This window comes from Nestor notabilis, unplaced genomic scaffold (genome assembly GCF_000696875.1).
Source record: "Nestor notabilis isolate BGI_N333 unplaced genomic scaffold, ASM69687v1 scaffold8244, whole genome shotgun sequence".
Classification (NCBI taxonomy): domain Eukaryota; kingdom Metazoa; phylum Chordata; class Aves; order Psittaciformes; family Psittacidae; genus Nestor; species Nestor notabilis.
Genome location: NW_009925111.1, coordinates 17,412 through 42,311, shown reverse-complemented (window position 1 = coordinate 42,311; position 24,900 = coordinate 17,412). Strand labels below are relative to the sequence as shown.

The following is a 24,900-nucleotide window of genomic DNA, read 5'->3' as shown; positions in this document are numbered from 1 at the left end:
CGGGTTTAACAGTGAATGAAAGGGTTTTGTGTGCGGTTGTTGGGTTGTAGAGAGAACCAGGCTCTGCTCGTAACTCGGTTTCAGGTTGTGATGAAGTCGTGGTGGGGAAAGAGGCAAGTTTTTGGCTAGGAAGGGACAGTCGTAACCATTCCTTTTAAAGACTATAGGCAAGAGAGATGCTGTTTCCATCTTGCAAAATGCAAATAAGCTTACTGAAACATATTCAGAATGAATAAAAGCCCCCTTGTTTCTCACCACAGAAGGCCTGTGTAGCCCGTGGAAGAGAAATCTGAGGCAGACTCTGAGGTGCACGGTGGGAGGCAGAGGAAAGGTAGTTACCACAAGCAGCCCAGGAGGTCATCAGGAAAGAGTTCTTGTACGAACTTAAGTCCTTCACCCTGAGAGCTTTTAAGCACTGAAAGAAGTTGTTAGGGGAGGCTGTAGGGTCTCTAGCTTTGGGATAGTTGGACAAGGCTCTGAGCAACTGGACAGGGGCCAGAAGGGACTTCCAGAAGTCCTTTCCATCCCCATTCTTCTTATGACTTAAGCACAGAGGAATTGAACTCCAGCCCAGAGTGGTGCAGGAGATGATTTCTGCTGAAAGATCTGCTCCGTGGGTATGCGCTATGGCATCAAGAAAAGTGTTTCCTATTTGAGACATAGACAATAAAAACACAGAATGAGAAATGGGTTGTGACTTGGGCAAAAGATTTCTCAGGCCTGTGTTCTTAGTTTGTCTGGTTTGTGTTGATGTTTGGCTGGGTGGCTCCTGCTATATCATCCAGGAGCTTAGCTACGGGAGAAAGTAACCTGGTGTGTTTAATGTCAGTTTCTTGTCTAAAGCTAGAGGTGTAAGTCCTCATGTAGACATTGTGATTTCAAAATAACCATCCTAATTTAGCTTGTATTATTAATTAACAGTAAACATGCCCCCCCAGTTTGTCTGTATGTGTGTTGATGTGCCACCCTCTGTTGTCCATATGAGTGTTCGGATGATTAGCTTTTCATTTGAAGTACCACAATTAGACATGTGTCCAACCTGTTTTGTTACATTAGTTGTGATCACAAAGGCTCTTCCCTCTTATCTTAATCCTGGTGGTTAAGAATTATTCTTTATGGTAACTTAACAATTGATTTATTACTTCTTTTTTCAAGGAAGAATTAATCAGTGTTACTGAGAGTTGAAACGTTTCTGATGCTGCCAAGATGCAGCATGGGGTGTGCTGCATGGAATGGTAGGTCTGGCAGACAGTGAACACGATTCCTCTGTCCTTCTGCGAGACCTTGCTCACCCTCTTCTGAAGTTCTCTAGGTGGACACCTGAAGAAGATCAGGGGCCTTCTTGAGTTACAGCATGCAGCTGTGGAACTGGTGGAACGTGCATGTGGACATGGGTGATGTCTGCCTGAAGTCTAAACTGGATGCTTTTTAGTATTATGTGATTTAACACTCATTTGGGGATTGTTGTGTATGTAACATCTGTGAGAACAAGGGTCAGACAAAGAGTAAAGGATAGAATGAGTGGAATACTGTGAACCAGGAGCAGAAGTGCTGCGTGGTGTGTTTCTGTCATGTATCAATGCAGCCTTCTGCTTTGGAGACTCTGTTAGCAGGGACCCTGAATGTACTGCAGCAGAGGAAATGAGTACGGTGCACCTTAGAACTGACATTAGGAGCTGACCAGAGGTTGAAAGGAGGGGTTTCTCAATATTTTTCTACTAAGTCTTATTACTCTTTTTTATATATATTTTTTTTAATAAGAAGTGCTTTTGCTGGATTAAAACACTTTGAGGGCTTTGCACACATATCTAGTGGGATGATACGGTATCCCAAACATGTACTTACATAAATAGGCTTGTTGAGTTTGTTTCCTTCTCTGGAAGAGTGTTGCACCACTCTGTGGTGAGTTCCGTGTTCCTGGAGGGATTTGATTGTGTGTCCTCTTTATCTTAGGTGGTAGACTATGTACCAGTTTGTTTATTGGTATTTATCAATTGAGTGATGATAGAAGGCAGGGTTGTGAGGTACAGAAGTGGTGCTGTCAGTAGATACCTGGACAGGCTTACAGGGAGTGTTGGGGAGGAGCATGGTCACGGCTTGCTTGGGAACTCGCCTCTCGGGAAGGTACAGCAGAGAGGCAGAACTAGGTTTTCTGTGTAGGAACTTAAAAGCTCTTCTGATGGTGTTTCCTGGAATGCCCCTGCTGTCACCTGCGGAGAAGTACAAGGTCAGACATAGAAGAGCCTCAGTGTGTGGCTGGGAGTGTGGTGTAGGAGGAAAATGTTCAGACTCACTGGGAACTACAGAAGCGTGGAACAGAGGGAGCTTGTGCAGAAAGGAAAACTTTCGTCTAGAGGAAATCAAAACCAGGCTTCTGGCACTTAAAATTGAAAAGCTTCCATAGGGGAGTCCTTAGCTGTTTCTTAAAGGCAGTGTCAGGTGTGAAAGAGCACACAGTTTGGGATGATGCATTTGCTTGGGGTGAGGTTTTAAGATCTGTGTGCCTTCAAACAAGTGTCAGGCTTGAGGTTGGTGGCATGCAGTAGAGATGGCCAAGAGTAGCTTAAGCAGATAGTCCCATTTCAATAGTAAATTAGGGTGAAAATAAATGGGTGGCTGAAACAAAGCTTACGTGTTTCTGACAGCCAGGTTTGGAAAATGCAACAGGGAACCGAAACAGGCAGTTTGAAATGGGGATGCTTATCTGTTTAGATTCAGGTCTGTCAGTGGGACCTTCTAACACTGGGGCACAAATTACACAGGAAAGATGGAATAGCTCAATCCAAGGGAGAAGTGGCAGTATCTGTTGAAGAAAGCTCTAGCGTTAAATCTGATTCCTGGTGGGTTTGATCAGTAGAAGTCATCTGGACTTGAAATACCAGCTCTGTGGAGAACAACTAACCTGCTAACTGACTACCCAATGTGATGGAGGGAGTGACTGCTCTGTTAAGGAAAATCAGAGGGGCAGGAAGGACTGGACAGAAAAGCAAAAGAAAGAATTACTTACCCTTGTGTAGGTTGGATCACACATGTCGGGTTTGATGCCGAGTGCAATTGTTTTGATGTCACAAATGATGATTTTGAAGAACCCCTGAGAAAAGCAGCAGTTCTTGACTTGATCTGGAGCAGTGCTCGGGTAATTGGACGCAGATGTTGCTTTAGAACAGCCAGACTGTAGTTTTAATATTCATGCAGGAATAATAAAAGCCAAAGAAACAACTGATGCATTTAATTTTGGAAGGGGGAATTACATAAGATGAGGAGGCTCATTAACTCACATATGGGTTAAATATAAAAACCAGAATAAGGCAGATGAAAAGAGTTTGAGAAACAGCTTGCACAAGGAATAAAGCCAACCATAAATCCTTTCCTCCTTCTGATGTGCTGGGGTGGGGCAGGGAGAGATGGCCCCAGAATTTGTAAGGCTGGTAGGAACAGGGGTTAAGAAAGAACACCTGCAGAAAGTGAATCTGGAGGACTTAATTGTTTGTGTACACCCATGGAGGTGCTTAGGGAGGTTTTAATGGAAAATGGTGGCATGGTAAGCATATTGGAAACCTTGAGTGCAGTGTTCTACTCAGCACTGCAATAGCAGGCTCTGAGACAGAATCTTTGCCATCGGGGAGAATCATTAGAGGACATTTCTCATTAATATGCCAAAATAATTGGCTTTAGAGAAAATCAACAACATGAATGGTGTTTAAGTGCCATGATTTGGTGATACACGCCTGAGACTTAAAAGAAATTTGAATCTGAAATCGCCAGCGTCTTAACTCTGATGCATATCCCATCATGTAACTGCTCCTTTCCAGGGAAATGGAAATATGCCAGTATTTTAAGATTTTGGAGGGAGGTACAGGCACAAAGTCAGATCTCTGTATTCTGTAAATTGAACTCACGGATAAATAAATGAAGCACAGAAATCAGTATGGCTTTATATGGCTGCCCACCTCTCCCCCTTTGGAAGCGTGTTTTGTTTTGCACATCTGCTGAAGTTTTCTGACGGAATTTATAATTACAGAGTGTCGCCATAGATGAGTTGGTTGATGTACTCGGATTCCCAAAGGCATTGCTAAAGGCTTGATGGGAATAAAGGTGCTGCAAGACAAGGGAAGACCTCTAGTGGAGTAATAACTAATAGCAAACAAAGAGTAGGAGTTAATCTTCAGGTTTTGTAATGTGAGCGTAGAATTGTTTTTATCCAGTTGAATTTCACGGGGATCTTGTATGGCACATGCTTTTCAGCATATTGATAAGTCTGCTAAAAGAAAAGAAAACTCTCAGTGAAGAGCTGCAGAAGGATTACTCCATTTTGAAAGACTGGGCAGTAAAAATTGTGTTGGTAGATGCAGAGTAACACAAATGATTCGAACTTCATATACACATTGATGGTTTTCTGCTTAGGAACTCTAACCAGTGATTCCTACTTAAGAAAGTGATCTTGGAGATACACTGGATTATTCTAGAGAAAGTCAGCTGCTAATACTGCTTTCTTGAAAAGTGATGAGCTCTTTAGACAGGAAACAAGACACCACTAATATGTACAACAGTGGTTTGACTGTATCCTGAACCTGGTGTGCAGTCTGCGTTTGTCTTTTCATGATGTAACTGAACAGTTGGAAGGTGCGTATGCTTCACAGGGAAAGTTAAATAGAGTAGGACTTGTCAATCCAGGAGGGGTATGTTTGAAAGACACTTAAGTGCTGCTGAAGTACAGGTGCTGCAGAGAAAGTTATTGGAGAAACAATGGATATTTATTCATTTAATACAAAACCTAGGAGCCATCTAATATTTATGTATAATTTATGTAGCTTTGAAAATTGACCAGTCTAACCCAATGAAGGAAAAATGCACCAAAGACAACAAAGCAGTGGCAACTGTAGTTCACAGATCCCTTGAGCTAAGGGCTTTTGGAAGGTAGGAGGCTAGTATGAAAGGAGCAGAGATGGTTGCCCTGTTCCCTGGTTGACATTTGGCACTGGGTGGTGTCAGTGCAAAGGTGTTGGCTGGGCAGACATGTGGATATTTGGCCTGACCCACTATAGCCTCTCTAATGTAATGCAGGAATAAATGCTCCTGCACCAGCTGTTTGCCCCTGTAGTATATGCACTGTGTCACTCGCTGGGGTGATGTGCTCTGAGTGACTAGAAAAGCCCTACTTCATGGTCTGCAGTGGGATGCAGCAACCACTCTCTGAAATTCTCCTTTGCTACCATCATTCCCCCAAGCCTGTCAGCTTTGCATGGCCAGTGGCATCACAGCTGAGAAGAAAAATTGGGAGAAGCTTAAATATTTGTTTCGCTCTCCCTTACGGAAACTATAAAATGTTACTCTTTGCCTTAAAATGTCATGACTTTCGGAGGGCATTTCTATTTGATTTCTTCAGCTTGTGGCTCATTTTAAGGTGGTGAGGCACCTTTGCTATCAACCTAACCAATGCTCATAATATAGAAAATGTTTGTGTGTCGGGGAGGGAAGTACCTTAGTAACTGGATGTGTGCCTCTCAAAAATAATTATCACATAAGAGTCCAAAAGAGCTCAGAATGCACTGGGCAAACCAGGATGACTACAGCATTGCTGTCTTCCAGTTTGTTTTCCAGTTGGTGTGAGACCAGAAGGCAACTGCTCCTACACAGGCAGCCTTACTCTGTATGCTGGGATCATGGAGTCACAGGATGGCTGAGATTGGAAGAGCCCTCTTGGGATCATGGAGTCCAACCCCTGCTCAAGCAGGGCCACCTAAAAGCAGGGTGCCTAGGGCCCTGTCTGGTTGGGTTTTGAGTATCTCCGTGGATGGGTACTCCACTACCTCTCCAGGAACCTGTGCCAGTGCTTGATCACTCTCACGGTGAAATGTGTTTTCTTATGTTCAGATTGAAGTTCCTGTTTTTAAAATTTGTGCTCCTAAGGCTCTGTGCCATTCAAAAGAGATGTGTTGTACCTCAGCCTGGACTTAGAGAAGTGGAAGGCTGAAGCAGTACAAGATACCCAGGCAGGGTATGGGAAGTGACACAGGAGCCATCAGTGGCAGGAGTCTGGAAGTGCTGCTGTTTGTACTGCAGCCAGTACCAGTTTTAATTCATGCTAACTCAGTATACAGCAGGGCTGGTTTTGATTCCAGAGGGAGTTCTTGGATTGATTTCTGCAATAAAATACCTGAGCATTGTCATGTGGAAAAGCAGTGTTCAATGTGAATTAGCTGTGAGGCAGTTAGTGGAGTTCTTGGGGTCTGGGAGCAGCAGTTTTATACTCACCTTGCAGAAGATCTGTGCTTCCTGCTGTCAGTCAAAGTGGGAGTTTTATTTTACCTTTCTTGAATTAGCAACACCTCACTTTTCCTTTCTATTTCCCTTGCTTTGTTTTTAAAGGCAGCTGGGAATCCCTATTGTCTCTAGCAGTTAATGAAATCTTACTGTCTGCCTCTAAATAAGGTTCTGTTTTATCTGCACTGTGAAAATAAACGTCTGTTGCAGAGAGGTGATGAATTAAATACTACCTCCAAGCGACTTAAGTGCAATTTGTATTTTCACAATACTTCACTGAAAAGAAAAGTACATCACTATCAGTATTTTATATATCATCTTGAAGTTCCACACTTGCAAGTTTCTCTTCATGTGTCTCATTTGGTAGCATGGTGTGTGAAAAGGCCATGCAGAATTGATGGGGGGGTGTGTGCGTGTGACATCCTTATGAAGGTGGAGAACTTGTGTAGTGTTGCACACTAAATGGCAATGACATGAGGTAGAAATGACAAAAGTAACTGGGGATAGAAATGTTGTATTTCTTTCCCTTCCCATTGTCAAGTTCTCATACCTTACATACTTGTCTGCTCATGTCAACTATTAAGTGTAGATTTTCCACATGTTGAAAGCTGGGTTTTGGTTTTTTTTTTTTCCTTTTTCCTCAGGAAAATGGGTCATGCCAGAGACTTCCAAAACTTATGGAATTAACTCTTACTCATTTTTTATTAATCCTTTATAGGCAGAACAAACTTTAGTTATTCTCTGTAATCAGGAAGATTTCTTTTTGCAAGAAGACTATGTAACCTTTTCCTAATCAGTAACATTGCTACCTTTTCTTTATTTTACTAGTTATTGGACAGCCTGTGAAGAGTAAGCATCCAAAAGAACCTGGGGAAAACAAAATTAAGCCTGTTAATAAAAAAGTAAAACCCAAAACTTCTAGAGCAAAGGAGAGAGAATCTGCTGACTCCTCTTTGAAGTCCCAGTCCATACTGACACAGGTGATGGATAAAGGTCACTTCCAGAAACTAGCTCCCACTTTAAGCCTGTCTGCAGGACAGAGCATAGAACTGCGATGTAAGGGGAGTAATGTTACTTGGAACTATCCTTCATACTTAGACACCTTTAAAGACTCCAGACTCAGGTAAGTTGTTTATCTTTTTTTGAGGGGCTGGGGAGAAATTCAGAACTCCCCCCCCCCCTCAAATCCATTGGGGTTTTGTTTGTTTGTTTACATTTTTACAATCGAGATATTTCATCTCGTGGTTTCTAACGTGAACAGAACAGGATGAGCATCTTTCAGTCATCACCAGTTACTGCCCTGTGATTCACACTGTGGAATAGCATTGTATGTGTGAACTAGGTTTCCTTCAGATGGATCTGAAAGAGAGGATGTGCTCCTGCATTGGACAGGGAACCATATTAGAGCGAGTCCAAAGTAAAGCTCTCAAATATATGTGATGTCAGGTACTCACTACGGACTCTGTGGCACTACTACACCTGCTACTGGTGGCCTGTACTGGTTGCCAATGTAGCTACCACCTGAGACAGTAAGATTTATTTCCAGAAGGGGCTCAAACAAGATACTCTTGTAGCATTTGAATCTCTCAACTAGGAAAACCACACACCAACCACCATGATAAGGAGCAAGTAAGAGTAGTATTTACTTTTTCAGTCAAAGTTATCTTTCTATGCAAAAAAAAAAAAAAAAAAAGAGAATTGTGAGGTTTGTGCTGTAGCAGAGTTTAATGCTAAAGATAGTTGTTCTGGGATTAGGAAGGCTTTTTTCCCATCTAGTGGCATCTTAATGGAAACTCTGTAAAGAGGTGTTAGAGCCCCCTTATCACCTTTCTGGCCCTCCTCTGGACTTGCTCCAACAGCTCTGTGTCCTTATGCTGAAGATACCAGAACTGAACACGGTACTCCAAGTGGGTTCTGATGAGAGGCAGGATCACCTCCTTAAAGATGAAAGGCAAGTAGTGAGGAAACTGTGGAGCACTGTGAATGATGCCCTAAGAATGAACTGTAAGGAGCTTTTCTTTCATTATTAGGTGAGAAAGGCACAGAGGTGAAGAAATTAACTCCTATTGTTCTTTTGTTCCTAAGTTAAGTAAAAGTATGTATGCTGTCTGTAAATAACTGACGGGTTATCTGAATCTCTGTGATCCATTTTGCTTATTTACAGGTATGATACTGCCTTACAATCACACACAATTAATTTTTCAGATATATTCTTCTCCTTTACACTCCTCTTTTCAAAGAACGTTGAAGATTGGCAGTTATACACTGTGATCTCTTGCATATCCTTCTGACACTTGTAAGCCAGTTCTTCTCGAGTGTTTGTTTGCTTGTCCCCTGACTGCTGAGGCGTTCAAGAGCTACCCTGGCTGAATAAACCTCTGTAGCCAGTGCAAGGCTTCTGTCATAGTAAGTTATAGCATCAAGCCTGTTTCTTATGAGGGCTTATTGCAGCAGTATCTCACAGAAGCTCTTGTGGTTTGTTTTTAACAACTGTCGCTTTTTCTTTTGCAATGTTTTATCTGGATTTATTCCAGTAGGTGGCGTTTATCAGCTGCAGGACAGACCTGGCCTTCAGCAAGCCAAAGCTGAACCTCCAAAGTAACAACAGGAGCCGTGTGTGTGCTGGTTCTTGTGGTTTTCAAGTGTCTTATGTTTTCTGCATTTGCAAATAGGTCGGTGGCATGATTTGGTTCTGTATATATAGCAGATCATGCTGTCTGAGTATTAGCATCTGGCACTCACAAAAGCAAGGCAAGTATTCACAGTTTTGGAGAGGAATCCAAATACTACTTCATTATTTGACTGTCTCTTCCTCTCTTGCAAAATGAAGTACTATTCTAGTGATGCACATGGGACAAAATACAAGTATCTAAGGTAGCTGGTGGGGGGGAAGATATGCATTTCCTAATTGTGTAGTTTGTCATTTTGTAGTTTGAAGTAGTTTGGGGTTCTGTTGCCTCAGCAATGTACCTTTTCTGTTCTCAATCATGTTCACAGTATTTGTAACTTTTTTAACCATATTACAGAAATTAATAATGTCATGCAAAAAAATGCTATAAAGCATTTTGGCTGGGTAGCTATAACTTGCCTAAGTATTTTCTTTTGGAAGTATGCTAGGCTTATACTTAAGGGTCTATAATGAAATGTGATGATCTTTGTTTTAGAAAAAATGTGTTGAACTAAGTTACTGAGGCAGTAAGTGTAGACTGAATCATCAATTTTAGATGTAAGCAGAAGGTCCTGTAATTAACTTGAGAAATTGAAAACATTAGATGAGTAGTGCACTTCAAAGTCACAGAATAGTGATAATTTATGGTGACGCTGACCGCAGAATCATGTGCAGTTATTGCTTCATCACATTTTTAGCATGACTTTGGTAATTATCCCAAGATCTTTTCTGTAGTGCTAATTGATGCATGTGAAACAAAGTCTGCTTTGTAGAATGTGAAATCTATATGGGTTTAGAAAGCTTTGATTTGAATTTAACTAGAAATGTCATAAAGAGAGCATGTTATTTAGTTACTTGGTAAGTGTATTGGCAGCAGCAAAGGTTAACTCAGAGGAGCTCAGATGTAGCTTGCAGCATACAAGAAGAACCAACTGGAATAGGCAAAATGTGCAATTACATTCATTATTTTAAAAAACACAAAGCTGAATGCAAGGCAAAGGGGGGGAAATCAGAAAAAGTATTAGCCAGTAACCTACTGCAAAAATGGTTTAATCATCTAGATGTGTCTATGTCCTGTGTCTTCTAACACTTTTTGAGTGCATAAAGACCAAGTGTAAGGTAATCCCTTTGTTACCAGTTAGGTGTGGGGTGAAATTAACTAGCCTGAGCTATTTTTACCTTGTGTTTCCATGCTGGTCTTGCTGGAGTTGGGGCACTGGTGCAAACCAGAGTTGGTGGCAGCAGCAAGGGGGAAGTGGTTGAGGTCTGAAGCGCTAATGGAAAGTCAAGGAGCATGTTGCTGGGCCCAGAGGATAAATGTGGAGGAGGGACACTGGTGATGAGGCCCATGCAATTGCTGTGGACTAAGGACTGTAATTCTTTTGTTGTATAAGTCTCTGCAGCAACAGGTGCTCAGGTATCCAGTTCCTGGTTTCCTTTAAGTAAGAGGAGGGATGCAAAAATTCAACTGGTCTGGTGGGAATTTTAAAAATAAGCAAGGGTGTTTATATCTCCTGGGAAGTGCTAATGTCCTCTAGCTGCTACTAGAGAGGAGGCTTTAAGGACCCTGACATCTTAACAGAATTGCGATTACGGGAGGAAGAAGAGACCTTTAAGGGTCAGGGCAGTGAGGGAATTTGTAGCTTAGTTGGAAGGTTTGTTAACAGCAGAGTTCCAGGGCAGCAGCTGACACTGAAGAGGCTTACTGTGTTCTGTTTTCCTGTCTGTAGCTGTGGGAGAAGAGCGTGTTTTGGTTTGCAAATAGTTAAATTTAGCACCCGCATAATGTATTTCCTATGGGTGGTTGCAAAAAGAAGTAGGGATAAAAGCCAGATGTTTTGTTTCCATGCCATGCTTACCATGTTTTTATGGTAATATGGTAAGGAGAATACAGCAGCCTGGAGGGCCATACCACTTTTCAAAGAAGGAAGAGATTATTATTAGAAAAGCCATTTCTGTAGTGTTAGTGGCCATGTTTTCTTTGAGTTTGTCTTTGTGAGTGTACTTTACAACCTGTTAAATAAGTGATTTTTGCTTGCTGTAACAGAGAGTCTCAGGTTTTAATAGATCTGTAGCTGTTAACATGCTAGAATTATCATATGGGTGGAGGGAAAGATGCTGAGTGAAAGGAGGAGGAGGTACTTTGGCTGTTTTTTTCTGAGCCAGAGGAGAAATTCACTTTCCACTGTCCTAACTGGAGCAAATAACAGTACACACTGAAATGATTTACTTTGCTTTAGAGATTGTAGATGCAGTGCAGCACTGGGGAGGAAGCTAGAACCATGCAAACTTGGCTTCCAAGTTAAGGACGCACAGCAGCTTGCTTTGGGACTAGCTTATTATCTGTAATGTTGTTTTATACAGCATAAATACACCCTGCAGATCACTTTTGGTCTGAAAATTTTGTGTACTAGCTGAACTGGCCAAAAATCTGGGTGCTGTTAACAGTCAAAGATAGCTCATGCACCTCCAAAGCAGAAGGGCTGGAATGCTGTTTTGTAAGACTCTGAATAACAAATTAATGACAGTAGGCTCACCCAGAAACTGGATCTGCAATGTATGAGAAGGATCAGAAACTGAGAGGGATGAAAGAAAAATAAGGGCAAGCACATTTTCCTTTTAACATGTGTTATAGCAAAAAGCTGCTCTAGATGATGACAGTCTAACTTCATACAGTCTCTGCTCTGCCTGGCCTGGAGTTTGGGTCTCTTCCTTGATCAAGACCAGCTGTATTTGTCACAGAACTTTACCTGATAAATAAACTCATGTGAAATGGAACTGCTCCAGTGGAAGAAGCTGGGGCAAGAGCTGGATGTGCATCATGGTGTGTGTGCAGGGTATGTATGGACAGGAGCACTCTCATAAGTACTGAGGAACTTGTATGTTATAGAGGGCAAAATTAGACCAGTTTCAGTGAATGCGGGCTTCTCCTGGCTTAGTGGGACATCACTTGTGCTCATGTGTATAAGTGAATTCCATTTTGTTCCATGTGCTCTGAAGTCTGAAAGCTGGGGATTTTTTTTTTTTTGGTGTTAAACAGCAAGATGTTATGTCCTCTCCTAGTGGACTGTGTTTGAGATCAGCTCTATTTTGTCAGTATGAATGCAGCTGCTTGAGAGAAGTTTGCTACATGCTGTTCAAGTAGTGCTGGGTACACTGATTTCTGTCTTTATACCTCTTTTTTAAAAAAAAAAAAAAAAAAAAAAAAAGCTTTTAAACTTGGTACAGTTTTTCTGGCAAAGATCTTTCAAACTTCAGAGACCTAAAGCTTAATAAGGTGAATATGTGGAATAGGATTTGGGGTACTTTTCTGGTTTATTTAAACAGTATTGAAATGTTTGTATATACAAGGTTTTTACGTCGTGATAGGTAGAGCACAGCAGAGTTTTGGCTTTTGAGTCGGATTTCCCAGTGCCTTAAATACTATTGCAATAAAAGTTATCCTGGAAATACTGGTCAGCTGCAGGGTTTACCGTTTATGATTTACTTCATATGGCCTGTTTTGTCTGCTTAATATGGTCATGTCACAAGTTTCATCACTTCAACTCTCAGTTCCCAGGTTTTGTTAGTGCATGCTTGTGGATGACTACCTCATTAGACTATTTCCATTGATTACTGGATAGCAAGTTCTCAGTTAAGTAGAACACACTGTACAATAATTAATTAACTCTGACCTTATTTTTCTGTCTGTTGAGATTTCGAGCTGTAGTTCAGTGTCTGCATTAATGGTTGGAGGGAAAAATGTCCTGGTGTAATGATTTCTCTGTAGTGTTGACATTTAGTACTGAACACTTGCAAAATATTTTATGCTAATATAGTCATATAGCCTATCAAATGTGAACTGTGAAACAATAATACAGACTAGGACATGCTTTGGATTTCTCTTCCTGTTGGTTATGATACACAGAATGATCTCTTGCATGAATAGAATCACTCAAAGCCTATCAAAAAACTGAAGATAATTTATAATGAAAGGCAGTGTATATATTAAAAATGATAATGCTACTACTCCATAATTACATGATTCTAAAAAGTGGAATTGGACGAGGTCATGTAGGAAACACACATTAGCAAGTAGGAAACATGATTTGCTTGTTTCCTTAGGGAGGCTTCGAAACTGCCCCATGGTGGCTGAGTGTACTAATGCTGTCCGAGAGCTTTAATGGAAAAGAGAATTCTCAATTAGCGCTGTTTGGGTTGTGTTTAATTTCTGAGCTACTGGCCTTGTCTGGAGGCTGAACGTTGGGTTGCACAAACGATTGCTTATGATTGTTGGAACTAGTGCAAACTGCTTGCAGAACACTCGGGGGTTGGAAGGCTGGGAAGTGTATGCAGCTGGAGGTGGTGGCCTCTCTATTTAAGCAGTTATTCTGCCTGCAATGCAGATGTAAACAAAACATGGCATTTAGAGCATACAGTACAGTCAGGGATGTCTATAGTACCGCTCTTACGCAGCAGCAGGGTGTTTTAGAGGATAAGATTTTCTTCCAAGCATGCTAATCCCCAGAACAAAGGATTCGGTCAGGTGTTTGCCTTATAGAGTAACTGCCACATTAATAAGAAGAAATAGAAGAATAACAAGTATTCAGAGAGTAACAAATATTCAGAGAATCCACAGCTGAATGAGAGTATGGGAGCTGTTCAGCCTTCATGCAAGTTCTGAATTTGTCCAGAGCCTGTTTGAAACGCTGAAAAGAATTTTGCTATGAAATGCCTAAAACTGGAAAGATCTCTCCTGACTTGGTTAGAACAGAAATGACCTTGTAACTAGATGTCTTGCAAAGGAAAGCAGGGAAACCTTCATGTTCTGGATGTGCTATTATGTAAAAGCAGCTGGTTGAAAATAGCCTTTTAAAGGGTCAGAGCAGCAGTAAAGTGCATCAGTACTGCTGTGTGGCTGTCCTGACAGGGTTCCCTGAGAACTGGTACTGTTGGTCCATTGCTTTTGCAGTCCATCAAAAGGCAGCACATCAGACTACCAACTGTAACACCATCTGTCTGCAAGAAAGAGTCAGGAAAGCAAACCTTAAAATGAAAACAAATGAGACTGTAGCTGCTGAATTTCATACCTTAGAAACATTGTCAGTACCTACCTTACATATATCGACATATTTAGAAATAGTTGTGTATCTGTGAATAACAGTTCTCTGGGAGATGCATCTAGGAAGTTCAGGAGAAGGAGAAAAAAGCAAATCAAGTCTGAAATAATGACACAGGCTGTATTTTGTGTAGTTACATGATGACACTGCCAGTATGCCTCTGGCAGTTCTCAGGGTCATGCTCTGTAATAGCTGAGGGGCGATGAGGAAACTCCAGCGAGAGTATGTCAGTGAGCTGGCTTAGGGCAAAGGAGTAGGCAATGAGAAATGAATGACTTGCAGAACAAATCTAAGCTTGGATAGAAGCTCTTTATGATGGTGTTTGCAAGTGGAAACTTGGAAAAGTATGTTAAAGGTGGGAAAGCATCCACACTAAAAGCAAGCATAAATCATCAAACAAACTCATATTAAAGTACCTGCTACTTACTGCTCCTGAATTATCTTTGTTATATACTATTGAAGCAGTGCTATGGTTAATGGTATCAAAAAAGGACTGGAATGCTTGCAGGTTAACTTGCAGCATGAAAATACAGGCTATATATGGACAAAGGGAGCTAAAACATAGATGAACACGTTGTCATAGCAGTCGCAGCCCATTTTCAAAATGGGGACTGCAAAAAATTCAAGAATGAACTAAGACAAGTGCTAGCAAGTGCTCATGTGTAGTTGAAATCAATAGAACTTCTCATGTAAGCAGGTATTTGCTGAAGCAAAAGGGGAAGTTTCAACATAGCTCTGGAAGTGAAAGGTGGGTCAGTTGCAGAGTAGGAAGAATAAAGTAGAAATGTACGAAGAAATATATTTGTGCTTTTCTGTGCCTTTTGTTTTCTTTTCTCCAGTATAAAGCAGCTTGACAGGTATGGTCAGCTGACCCTCACAAACTCCACTGCAGCAGACACAGGTGAATATAGCTGCTGGCTTCAGCTGTGCAATGGTAACAAATGCAGGAAGGATGAGACTAAAACAGGCTCAACATACATCTTTTTCACAGGTAATTAACTCACTGGGGGATTATTAATGGAAATATATTTGCTAGTAAGACAGGAATAAAGCTACATCAGTGATTTCACTGTCAGGATTTTTCTTCCACAGTTCTAGTGGCTGTTAAGGAAGACAGTGCTGGTGAGCAGAAAATTACTTGCTTAGTGTGATTAATGAGTCCATTTTCCCGATGGATTACACTAAATGTGTACCCAAAATAATGTATAATGCAATGGAAAGCAAATACTTTGGAAATACTAACACGTTCTGAGGATCTTCTACAAAATGAATTGAATTCAAAAATGCTTAATTTTTGAAAATGTGTTTGGATAAAGAAAATAAATCTGTGCAGATGATTAATCTTGTCACAGCATTCAGATGACCACATGGACTCTTCCCGCTCTCCCCCTGCTTCCAGTTACCTGCAGTGACTTAAAAATCTTGACCTCACTGATCTTGGTAAGGTCACGGTTTCTCCCAAGAGTCTATGTAGCATGTTGCGAGGCAAAACACTCTTATGTATGTTGTCCCACGGAGCTTGAGGTTGACTGTAGCCCTAACCCCGCATGGATAGGGTCGTAGTGGGTACCTGTGCAGAGTTTACTGCTATGTGGTACATCAGAGCTGTAATCAAATTGTTCACTTGTCCTTCTCAAGGAGAACATTCTGAATGGTAAAGCAACCTTCGCTGCCTGATCAGAGCAAAGCCATTCTTAGCTAGCAAATATTTTAGTACAAAATCCTGAGCTAGGATTGTTTGTGATATGTTTTGGAGCTAAATTAGACCATGAGACTCTGCAGAAGCCATTGATGAGAAGTGCTTAATGTTCTGAGGATACGTTCCTTTAGAAAGGCTGGAATGAACTTTCCAGTCAAGTTGTTACATAAATGCTTGTGCTAGAAAGAGGAATTTCAGCTTTATATTTCTAAGCAGCCTGCCAAATATGGAATACTCTAACTTTCATTCCAAAAGCACTATTTCAGCTACTTTGAGAAATAAATCAAACATTTGCCTACAATTGTATGCATGAAAAGGCTGTAGCTCCAAAGAACATCTCTTTCTATTAGCGCTTATCTTACCAGTGGTGTTTTTATGTGTGTTATCCTTTAAAAGTGGGTGAGTGAGCAGAATTAGATCCAGATGAGTATTTGGAAACTTATTGAAAAAGAATTCCAAAGATTTTCTTAAGTTTAAAAAAATCTGATTACAGTGAAGAATACTTCACTTTTTTTCTTGATTTAATGTTTTTAATGCAAGCTATGTAAATATATACTCAAAGGTTAGAAAAGTTGCTGTTTTTTTCTTGTGTGTGTGCGCATATTTAAAGCAAAAAGCATCAGGTAATTTTTAATGTAACTTATAGCTATTTTGACTTGTTATATGCACTTTCTCTTCTTTCTGTTAAACCAAGATGTAGATATTATTCTAACTGTATCAACTCTTCTGCACAGATAAAGAGGAACTTTTTGTACCTACTCCCAGTTATTTTGAGATTGTATACCTGAACCCAGATAAACCTGCAGTCATCCCATGTCGTGTTACTACTCCTTCAGCAAAAGTAACTCTACACAGGGAATTTCCAGCAGAAGAAATTGAAACAGATGGAACTGATATTGTTTATGATGTGAAGAAGGGTTTTGTCTACCAACACCCTACTTCTGATCATAAGGGTATTGTCTACTGCAAAGCCGAGTCGCAGGGAGCACCTCAGATTTCCATCAAGTATCACCTACTGTATGTGGAAGGTAAGGTGCAGTTTTCTGTATGCTTACACTGACATTCTACTGGCACCATTTAGAAAGCAATTTTAAAAAAAATCAAGTAGTGTAATCACAGAATTTTAAAATCTTGATTAGAAGTATGTGTGATAAAACTGTAGCTTTAAATTCCAGCAGTTTCCCAGTTGTAGAGGGGAGAGCTGCAGGTGTACATCACTTACCTGTTGCAATAAGCAAGCAGAGGTGAAAACTGACTTTGAAGTTTTATCAGTGTATTTAACTTCAGAAACTAGTTTTCTGCTTCCAAACATGTCTTTCTTTCAGTTCCCAAGGGCCCGCCCTCAACCACGATTTCGGCATCATCCAATAGAGCAGACGTCAGTGACAGTGTTCATGTAATCTGCACCGTCCTTGGTGAGCCAGATGTAGATGTGAACTTCAGGTGGCAGTACCCAGGGCAAGAGGTAAGAGATGTATCCCCTGGGTGAAATGGTGTGTGCTTCATAAAGGCAACGTTTTCAATGCTAGTCAGTGTCTAGAGCTGGAGTAAAGATTCCTTCAGATTGTGGTGTCTGCCTCTTGCTAGCTTGGGCATGCTAAGCAGGAGGAGGCAGCACATTGCTTTTGAATCATAGAATAGTTAGGGTTGGAAAGGACCTTAAGATCATCTAGTTCCAACCCCCCTGCCATGAGCAGGGACACCACACACTAAACTATGTCGCCCAAGGCTCTGTCCAGCCTGGCCTTGAATTTCAGCTTGTCTTTTCCTGAGAGCCTTGAAGTAGCACAGGGACAAAGCTGGAGAGCTCTGCCCACGTTAGTAAAGATCAAGCTCAGCAAAGCTCACTCCTCCCTCACGTTTCCATTCCAGAGACACTTGGCCTCTGGCAGCATTTACAAAGAAAAGCCTCAGACAGGGTCAGAGCCAGCCAGCGTCAGGAAGCTATTCTAGAGCAAGCCATAAATCCTCACTGATGCCTCTGCGTTTGATATACCTTCCATCTCTGGCTCAGGCACATGAATCATCACAGCACAGAATCTTTTAAGCTTAATTGCTTCCCACATCCAGAAGCACAGAAATCTGCTTCTGCCCAGCCTCATCTTAAAGAACCCTCTGGAAACATCCAGTGAATCTTAAAACTTTGGTCCTTTTTCTTGCACAGAAGGTGTATCTGACTGGCATCTTTAGGTGTATCTGACTGGCTTCATTGGTGATCCGCTCTCTTCTCCCTCTATCCGCCCTGACCACTTGCAGTAGGGACTTGTTTCTTAACCAGCCTCATTCTGCTGCTGTTTATCTTAAGCAGTCCAGGAGCAAAGGAAGGACTGCTGGAAGATGGAACCCTTCACCAGAAGAAAGGGGTCCTCTAAGACCTGAGGGTTTGCATTATATTCCACTTACCAGCCTTCCTGGTGCTGAGTTATCAAGGGACCATGCAGAACTTGCTAAGGAGGTCCTTGTATCAGCACTGGTGTTCCTGTGAGGCAGCAAAGAATTAAGTAGTTTAACAGCAGAGGTAACTGCTTAAGTGAGTGGTTGGAGTAAAGTGCTTATTAGGCTTGAGAAAATTCAAATCTAAAGCCCCAGATATTTGATGTAGCTGTTAAGATGGAGACTGTAGCACTGATTGAATATGAACAGCTAAACGCATGCAGTGTGCAGTGCAGGGCACAGGTACTGTGCTCAGAGGACTATACTCTCCCACTGCCCATCTCCCACCTATAGTGGCTGAGAGAGAGACTCTGGCCTGTGACCTGCCTCTGCCCTGGGAAGGACTGATCTGCTTATCCATTGGAGTGAACAGTCTCGGCTCCAGCTGTGCCTGGGGATAGGGAGGGATGAGTTGTGTTTGGGCTTCTGCCCCGTTTCTGCAAAATGATTAAGTAAATGGCAGAGTAGAAGCACTGTAAGCGTGTTGGAGACTTAACATTTATCAAGGAACTGGTCACATACAGCAAAGGTAGGGTTGGAGGGAGAAGAGAGAGAAGACCACCAGTTGTGCTGGTCAGATAGGCGTTCTTTTGCGCAAGGAAAGAGACTGGCAAAGTTCTGAGATTTGCTGGATGTTTCCTTTCATCGTGGCTGCTTTCAGTGCAGGGAGCTCAGTGATAGTTTTTGTTCCCCAGCACCTGGGCTGTCACCTACCACTTGATCCGTGAGCAGAAGCAGCACTTTAATCTCTGCTTGCTCCTAGGTACATTACATTGGAGAGACCCCTGTCTTGTCTCTGTAGTCTCTAACCTCTCCCTTGTACACTTTTTTTTCCCTTGCCACTCCCTGACAGTTGCTTGTTGCCCTGCTATGAAAGCTTACTGCTGCATACCAATCCACTTCCTTAATACCATTCCCTGAAACTAGCTTCAAAGCAGAAGGCAATTAGTTTGAGAAAAACTGGGCTAGCAAGAGCCCAACCTGGCAAATAGCATCTGCCTTATATGGCCTCTATCTTCACTTTCGCTAGGGTCAGGGAAGTTCCACTTGCTTTGTCTAAGAACTAACTTAGGCTTGAATTATGTGTGCGGTAGCACTTGATTTTCTGGCTGGGAACAGGTTAGTGCTCTGCTAGGTAGAGCTCTGCTGAGTGTTTTGTGTTCTTCTAAAGGGTTAAGAATTTCTGGGTGAGATAATCATTGTTATCAAAAGAAGTTCTTGCTTTGCTGTGTGTGCCACTTCTTAGGCATCCCCTGAGCTTCACAAAGACTGGCAGCTTCTCCTGGACTGGCCATTTTGCAAGTGTGAGATTGTCGCTCTGGCACTAGATAAGTGTCTAGTTTACCCTTTTGCTACTATTAGCTTAAGCCTTGTAGCATTGGTATTGGTAAACAGCTAAACCATCTATTTCATGAAGCAAGAGGAGATGGTTTCCCAGCAGAAGGCGCTCTCACCACTTTTATCCAGGTTACTGATTGAAGCTGCTGACTAGCATGATGGAGTCTGGAAGAAAGACTGTCTCATTTTATCTTTGGGCCAGTTTTTCTCATGCAGGCCTTTGCAAATTTGTGAGGTGCCAGGGAGTGTGACCTGATAAAACAGTTCATCAGAGAATTCCCTTTTAGAAGGGGGTGGAGGGAGTGGGGGAGTACCAGTTATATGTAACACTACTACAATATAAAAAACGTCTTTCTAAGCATCCTTATTTGTATTTTTGGCTTTGAACTTACACATTCTTGAAAGCATAATGTGAGGATTCATTTAGAAGGATTTGCCAATGGTTACTGTTTGCTTGTATGTTACCTAATACAGTGTTTCTGAAACTGGAGGTGGAGGAATTAGTCTGCAACACATGATTTAAAGCTATTATCTGTGCTAAAAGAGAACTAGGTAAAGCTTGGTCAACTGATGCTGCTGCTGTCTTCCTTTTTGAGACATGCTAAAATTCAGTCTGAAAATAAGCTCACACTTATTTCTTTCCTGATGTCTCCCCCAGGATACCTTGCCCATTTGGTCAAGTACCCAAAGGCAGCCCTAGTAAGTAAGTGGCCTACAATGGCAACCAAGTCCATTTATATTCTCCAGGCAGAGCTTTGGCAGGCCATTGCTAATCTAAAGATACACAGTATCTGCACCTGAGTGGAACAGCCCTTGTATTTAGCCTTATTTGGTGTAACTTAGTAGTAGGTAAATATTTAATGCAGGAATGTTGCTGCAAGTGCCTTCAAGTTTCCTCACTTAAAGCTGACTTTTGGGTATAGGCTTCTGCTATCATCTCTTGGTTCAGGGTTTTGATAAGTGTCACTAAACGTACTTTGCAGAATCATGTATTTTCTTAAGTGGTTGGTTGTTTTTGTTTGTTTTTCTTTTGAACAGTCAGAGAGGCCTGTGATTATCCAAAACTTCTGGAGATTGATAAACAGAGGAATTGGACATACCACAAGAATCTCAAAGAGCATTCTTCTTGTTGAGGGTTTTGAAGCCAGAGATGCTGGAAACTACATTTGTATAGCTCAGAACCTACAAGGAGAAACAACAGTAGCTACTAAAGTTGAACTAAATTGATCGGAAGGGCTTCTGGACATGGAATGAACTGTATGTTATTTGACATTATAGCCATTCATTTTCTTTACTAATGTTTAAATGACAGTTTTCTCTATCCCTGTCTTTTTTTCATGCGTTGTCAATGCATTCCATATTCAGTAGCTTGACAGGCCAAAACTGAGTTTCCTATGTCCAGCAGTAGTGAGTTAATATAACTACTGTGAAGCATTAAAGTTTAAGCCTGAACATGCATAGGGCTTTTACTATATTTAGGAGTAGGCGTTCTTGGGCTTTCCTTTGCATACGGTCTTTTTCTCTTCAAACTCTTTCCTAATGTTAACCTGCTGTATGGTTTGTGCCTTTTTTGTTTATGTGAGAACTGAGAGGATATTAAATATCCTCAAAAACTCACCAAGCAGGTCTAGCTCTTCTGGTGCTGTGCAATTTTACAGTTGAGTACTGTACATGTTTAAAACAACACCAACAACCACAAAAAACCCAAACAAAAAACACCTCTTCTTATAGAATTAGCCAATAAGCAAATGATTATTTTGCAAGATTAATTAAATTTCTGAATATTGTGAAAATGTACATGTGTGTGTGTTTGCATTTCATATATGTATAAAGACAAACACACAGAATTCTCATTCTTGGGGAAGATTAATACCAAATACATATTAAGGTGCTGGAAGGCGCTTCTAGAGACTTGTAAGAAGTTGGCTATGTCGGATTTTTCTTATGTTGTTGCATTCTTACAACCTCACACTATGTAGCTTACTAAGAGTTCACTCCTCAGTAGATGTATGGTGTTATGCTTACTAATCATGTAACAGCGTGTTTGCTAAAGGAAAAAATTGCATTTATTTATGTAGTATCATATACAGAAAAAACCCCAACAACCAACAAATACAACATTAGAATAATGTTTGATTACACAGCAGAATCTCTTCTCAGGTTAATAACAAGTGTAACTTGATTGTATTAATTTACTTAGAAAACTGATGTTTCGTAGGAAAAACCTGATGTTTCTTAGGAAAAAAAAAAAAAAAAAGATGTTTCATTTACACAGAACTACATCTGGATAAATAAGCAACTGCTGCTCTCATCCTGGGTTTAGTTACCAATGCAGTGAAAGAGACATTCCAGAGAAGAGGAAAGAACCTGGTAACACCTAGTTTTGGCAATGTTTTTTTTTTTTTCTTCCTAGCCTCAAGTATGGAATCCGTGTAAGCTACAGCTTCCAATACAATCAAATCAGTAACTGATTTCCTTTAACATAGCTAAACAAATGGGAGATGTGTCACCTGTTCAGGCTGGTTCAACAGCAGAGCAGATCATGGGGTAGCATCACTTCCTTGGTGACAGTTTAGCAGGAGAGGAAAAGCTGATGCAAATGCATTGTTGCATCATTGCTTGAGTAGTGACCCTTGGGTGCAATGGTTATGTGTACCAATGACAACCAAGTCTCAAGACTGATTACAGGTACAGAAGCAATGCCTTTAAGGAAGAATTTTTGGTGTTTGGTTTCCCCCACTGCAAACATCAAAATAATGTTCATAATTGTAAACACTGAAAATTAGTTTACTGTGTGTTTTACATAGTTCTTATTTTACTAATAGCCTCCTGGGCAGGCCTCATTCTTTTTTTACGTTGATGCAATTACATATTTCCACATAAGTGAACCGTGACACAAGGGAAGAGAATGAAGCCTGAGAAATTAAATTTAAGTAAGTTGACTTGTCAAAGTCACATGCCTAGACCTGCCACTATTATTTCAACTTGCATCCCTTGGCCACCGCTCTGCTAAGGTAAGGTGCAGCAGCAATGGACAATTGGTATTTGTTTCTTAAGGGTTCAATGATTATTCCAACTTTTTGATGACCTCTAACTCCAGCTCAGCCCTCAATGATTTCCTGGCTGTCAGGCAACTGGAGTTTTAGAGATCAGTGGTTACTCACTGTCTAGAAGGAATTTCCTGCAAGTGTCTTTGGTGTTTGTAATGGGAAGCTTCAAGTCTTCAGTTAGCATAAGGAAATGATTTACCCCAAATTTAACTGCAAAACTCATAAAAAGAAAAGTACGGAAGTGAACTATATTATGAATAGTTTGAATAGCTAGAAATTATTTGGTACAGATATAAATGTAACTAACTTACTTTGAAATGTAGTATTACAGTGGTAACTACTAGTTATGGCTTAGTACCTGAAGATAACCACTTGTTTAATTGCTTGACTAGGACTAGACCTTTGGCATGTATTTATGGTAGCAGGTTTCTAGCTTTTCATTGAAGGAAACTTTATTCTAAAGAAATAATCAAGAAATGTGTACAAGTTACTGGATCAAACAAAGCCTTTGCTAACACATGGTATTCAAGTTAAAGCTTGACATATTAATACTCAAACAGAGAAAAATACTGAAGTGATGCTTACAGATGAACAGAATTATTTAATACTTTTGAACCAACAGGGCAAACACTAACCATGTATTTCTTCAGTCTGATTCCTGTATAAAAGGATTCTTCATTTCTTTGTCAGACCATTAAAGATTCTACTTGCCAAGAGGTTTAGAGGTGAAGAGGCTCACAGGTGAAGAGGCTCCTGTGTTGCGGAGGAAAACTATCAACAAATTACCAGTCTTGGTATTCTTTATCGTGACACACTTACTTACTTTTCTGTAGTAGTAAGCAGGATAAGCTTTCCTCTGCTGTTTCAGGAAGGGGCACAGTGTATTTGATCTTTGAACATTCATACACAATCTCCTTGCATGTTTCATTTGAGGCACTAACATTGCAACCAAGACAATAAAGATCTTACATATGGCTAGATAACCATTCTTGTGACAGGACCTGTTAGACTGCTGAACTCTATGTGGCTTCTCACATAAAAAAAATCAAGTCCTGTAGGATGTCTTTACCAGGCAGATGCACATTAGGTCCCTATATTAAGCCAACTGTACTCAAGTGTTTTATTATCACTTAATTCTGTAATGCTACCTGCATTGTCCTTTCTTTTATTTTTTTAACACCCAACTCAGTTTGAGTTACTAATAATCACAAGCAAGCTCTATGTAACTTCTGCCTACATTAGATTTGCAAGGTTAAATTTTTCTAAGGGTTAGCTGAACATTAATAATTTGTGCAGTGATGCTTCACTATTGGTGTTCCGCTGTGCTGAGCAGGTACTAAGAGTTGTTAGTACTTGGAGGAACGTTCCTCCTCCTTCCATTAAAAGATCCTGTGATTAACAGAAGCAGGAGAAAAACCTTTCAGTCGGTACAAAAGAATTTATTTAAGCATTCAGCTCAAATACATGTAATTAATCAGATCTCTTTGACCATAGAAGATAAGAATGTTCCAAGATAGATACACTTTAAGCCCAGTTGCAGCCCGCAGAGGATCTTCATAGTTAAATTTGAAACCCCTAGAAAACATTGTAAGTACTGACACCACTAACAAGTGGTATAGTGCCTTACAGAGGATTAAAAGACAGCATAATGTTCCATAGAAATGGTACCCTTAGCTTGCGCATTATGGAAAATTAAGTAAATTTAATGATTAAATAGTCAATCACAAGTTTAAGTATATTACAAGTTTTACTTACTGTATGAGCCCTGTTAACAACAGTCATCTTTATATCTTTGTGTTCTTCATTACTAGCCAAGATTTTTCAAGTCTTGGGCAGAACAGTTTGAAGTGGTTCTCCAGCTGAGTTACCCAAACACTTTCTGCCCCCTTCATTCCTGTCCCCAAGCTACTGAAAAAGAGGAAAACTCAGCAGATGCCATTTACCAGAACAGTTACTAGCAGAGCTGGCTAACAGCATTAGCTAGGCAGTCATGTACCAATGGGCCTGGAAGTGGTGCTGTAAACCCCAAGCTATTGCAAGCTTGTCAGATGCTGTTTTGTAATACTGATTTGAAGCTGAACCTGTGTTTAGTAGGTATAATGTAGACATCTTAAACAGGTCTGACTAAGGGTGTATCAAGGCTACGTGATTACCTTGTTGAAGCCGAGCACAATGACACTCAGCTTCCAGTTCCAGCAGCCAGGACAATTTTTTTTTCTCTGCTTCACAGAATCTCTTGTATAGGATCTTTTGCCACATGAACTGGCAACACACTGATATCCTGCAATCTAAAGGGAAGCTGTGGCAGAATTAGCAAGCTAAATACATGGCTATCACTTCCACCTTCTC

General features: G+C 40.8%; 1 protein-coding gene across 1 annotated transcript; it reads left to right on the top strand.

Annotated features, from left to right (window-relative positions):
• Nucleotides 1–7,097: 7,097 nt before the first annotated feature.
• Nucleotides 7,098–20,822, top strand: PDGFRL (platelet-derived growth factor receptor-like). Its single transcript, XM_010012895.1, has 5 exons — nucleotides 7,098–7,387; nucleotides 14,871–15,022; nucleotides 16,465–16,758; nucleotides 17,056–17,215; nucleotides 20,544–20,822. Exons 1-5 carry the CDS (start codon nucleotides 7,248–7,250, stop codon nucleotides 20,632–20,634), a joined length of 837 nt encoding a protein of 278 aa, XP_010011197.1. The 5' UTR covers nucleotides 7,098–7,247; the 3' UTR covers nucleotides 20,635–20,822.
• The last annotated feature ends 4,078 nt before the right edge of the window (nucleotides 20,823–24,900 follow it).

Bases quoted from the DNA above. Each gene is read 5' to 3' on its own strand.
- PDGFRL (XM_010012895.1), top strand. From the start codon at position 7,248: ATGGATAAAGGTCACTTCCAGAAACTAGCTCCCACTTTAAGCCTGTCT. The intron at 7,388-14,870 runs GTAAGTTGTTTA...TCTTTTCTCCAG, and splicing joins TTTAAAGACTCCAGACTCAG to TATAAAGCAGCTTGACAGGT. The intron at 15,023-16,464 runs GTAATTAACTCA...TCTTCTGCACAG, and splicing joins AACATACATCTTTTTCACAG to ATAAAGAGGAACTTTTTGTA.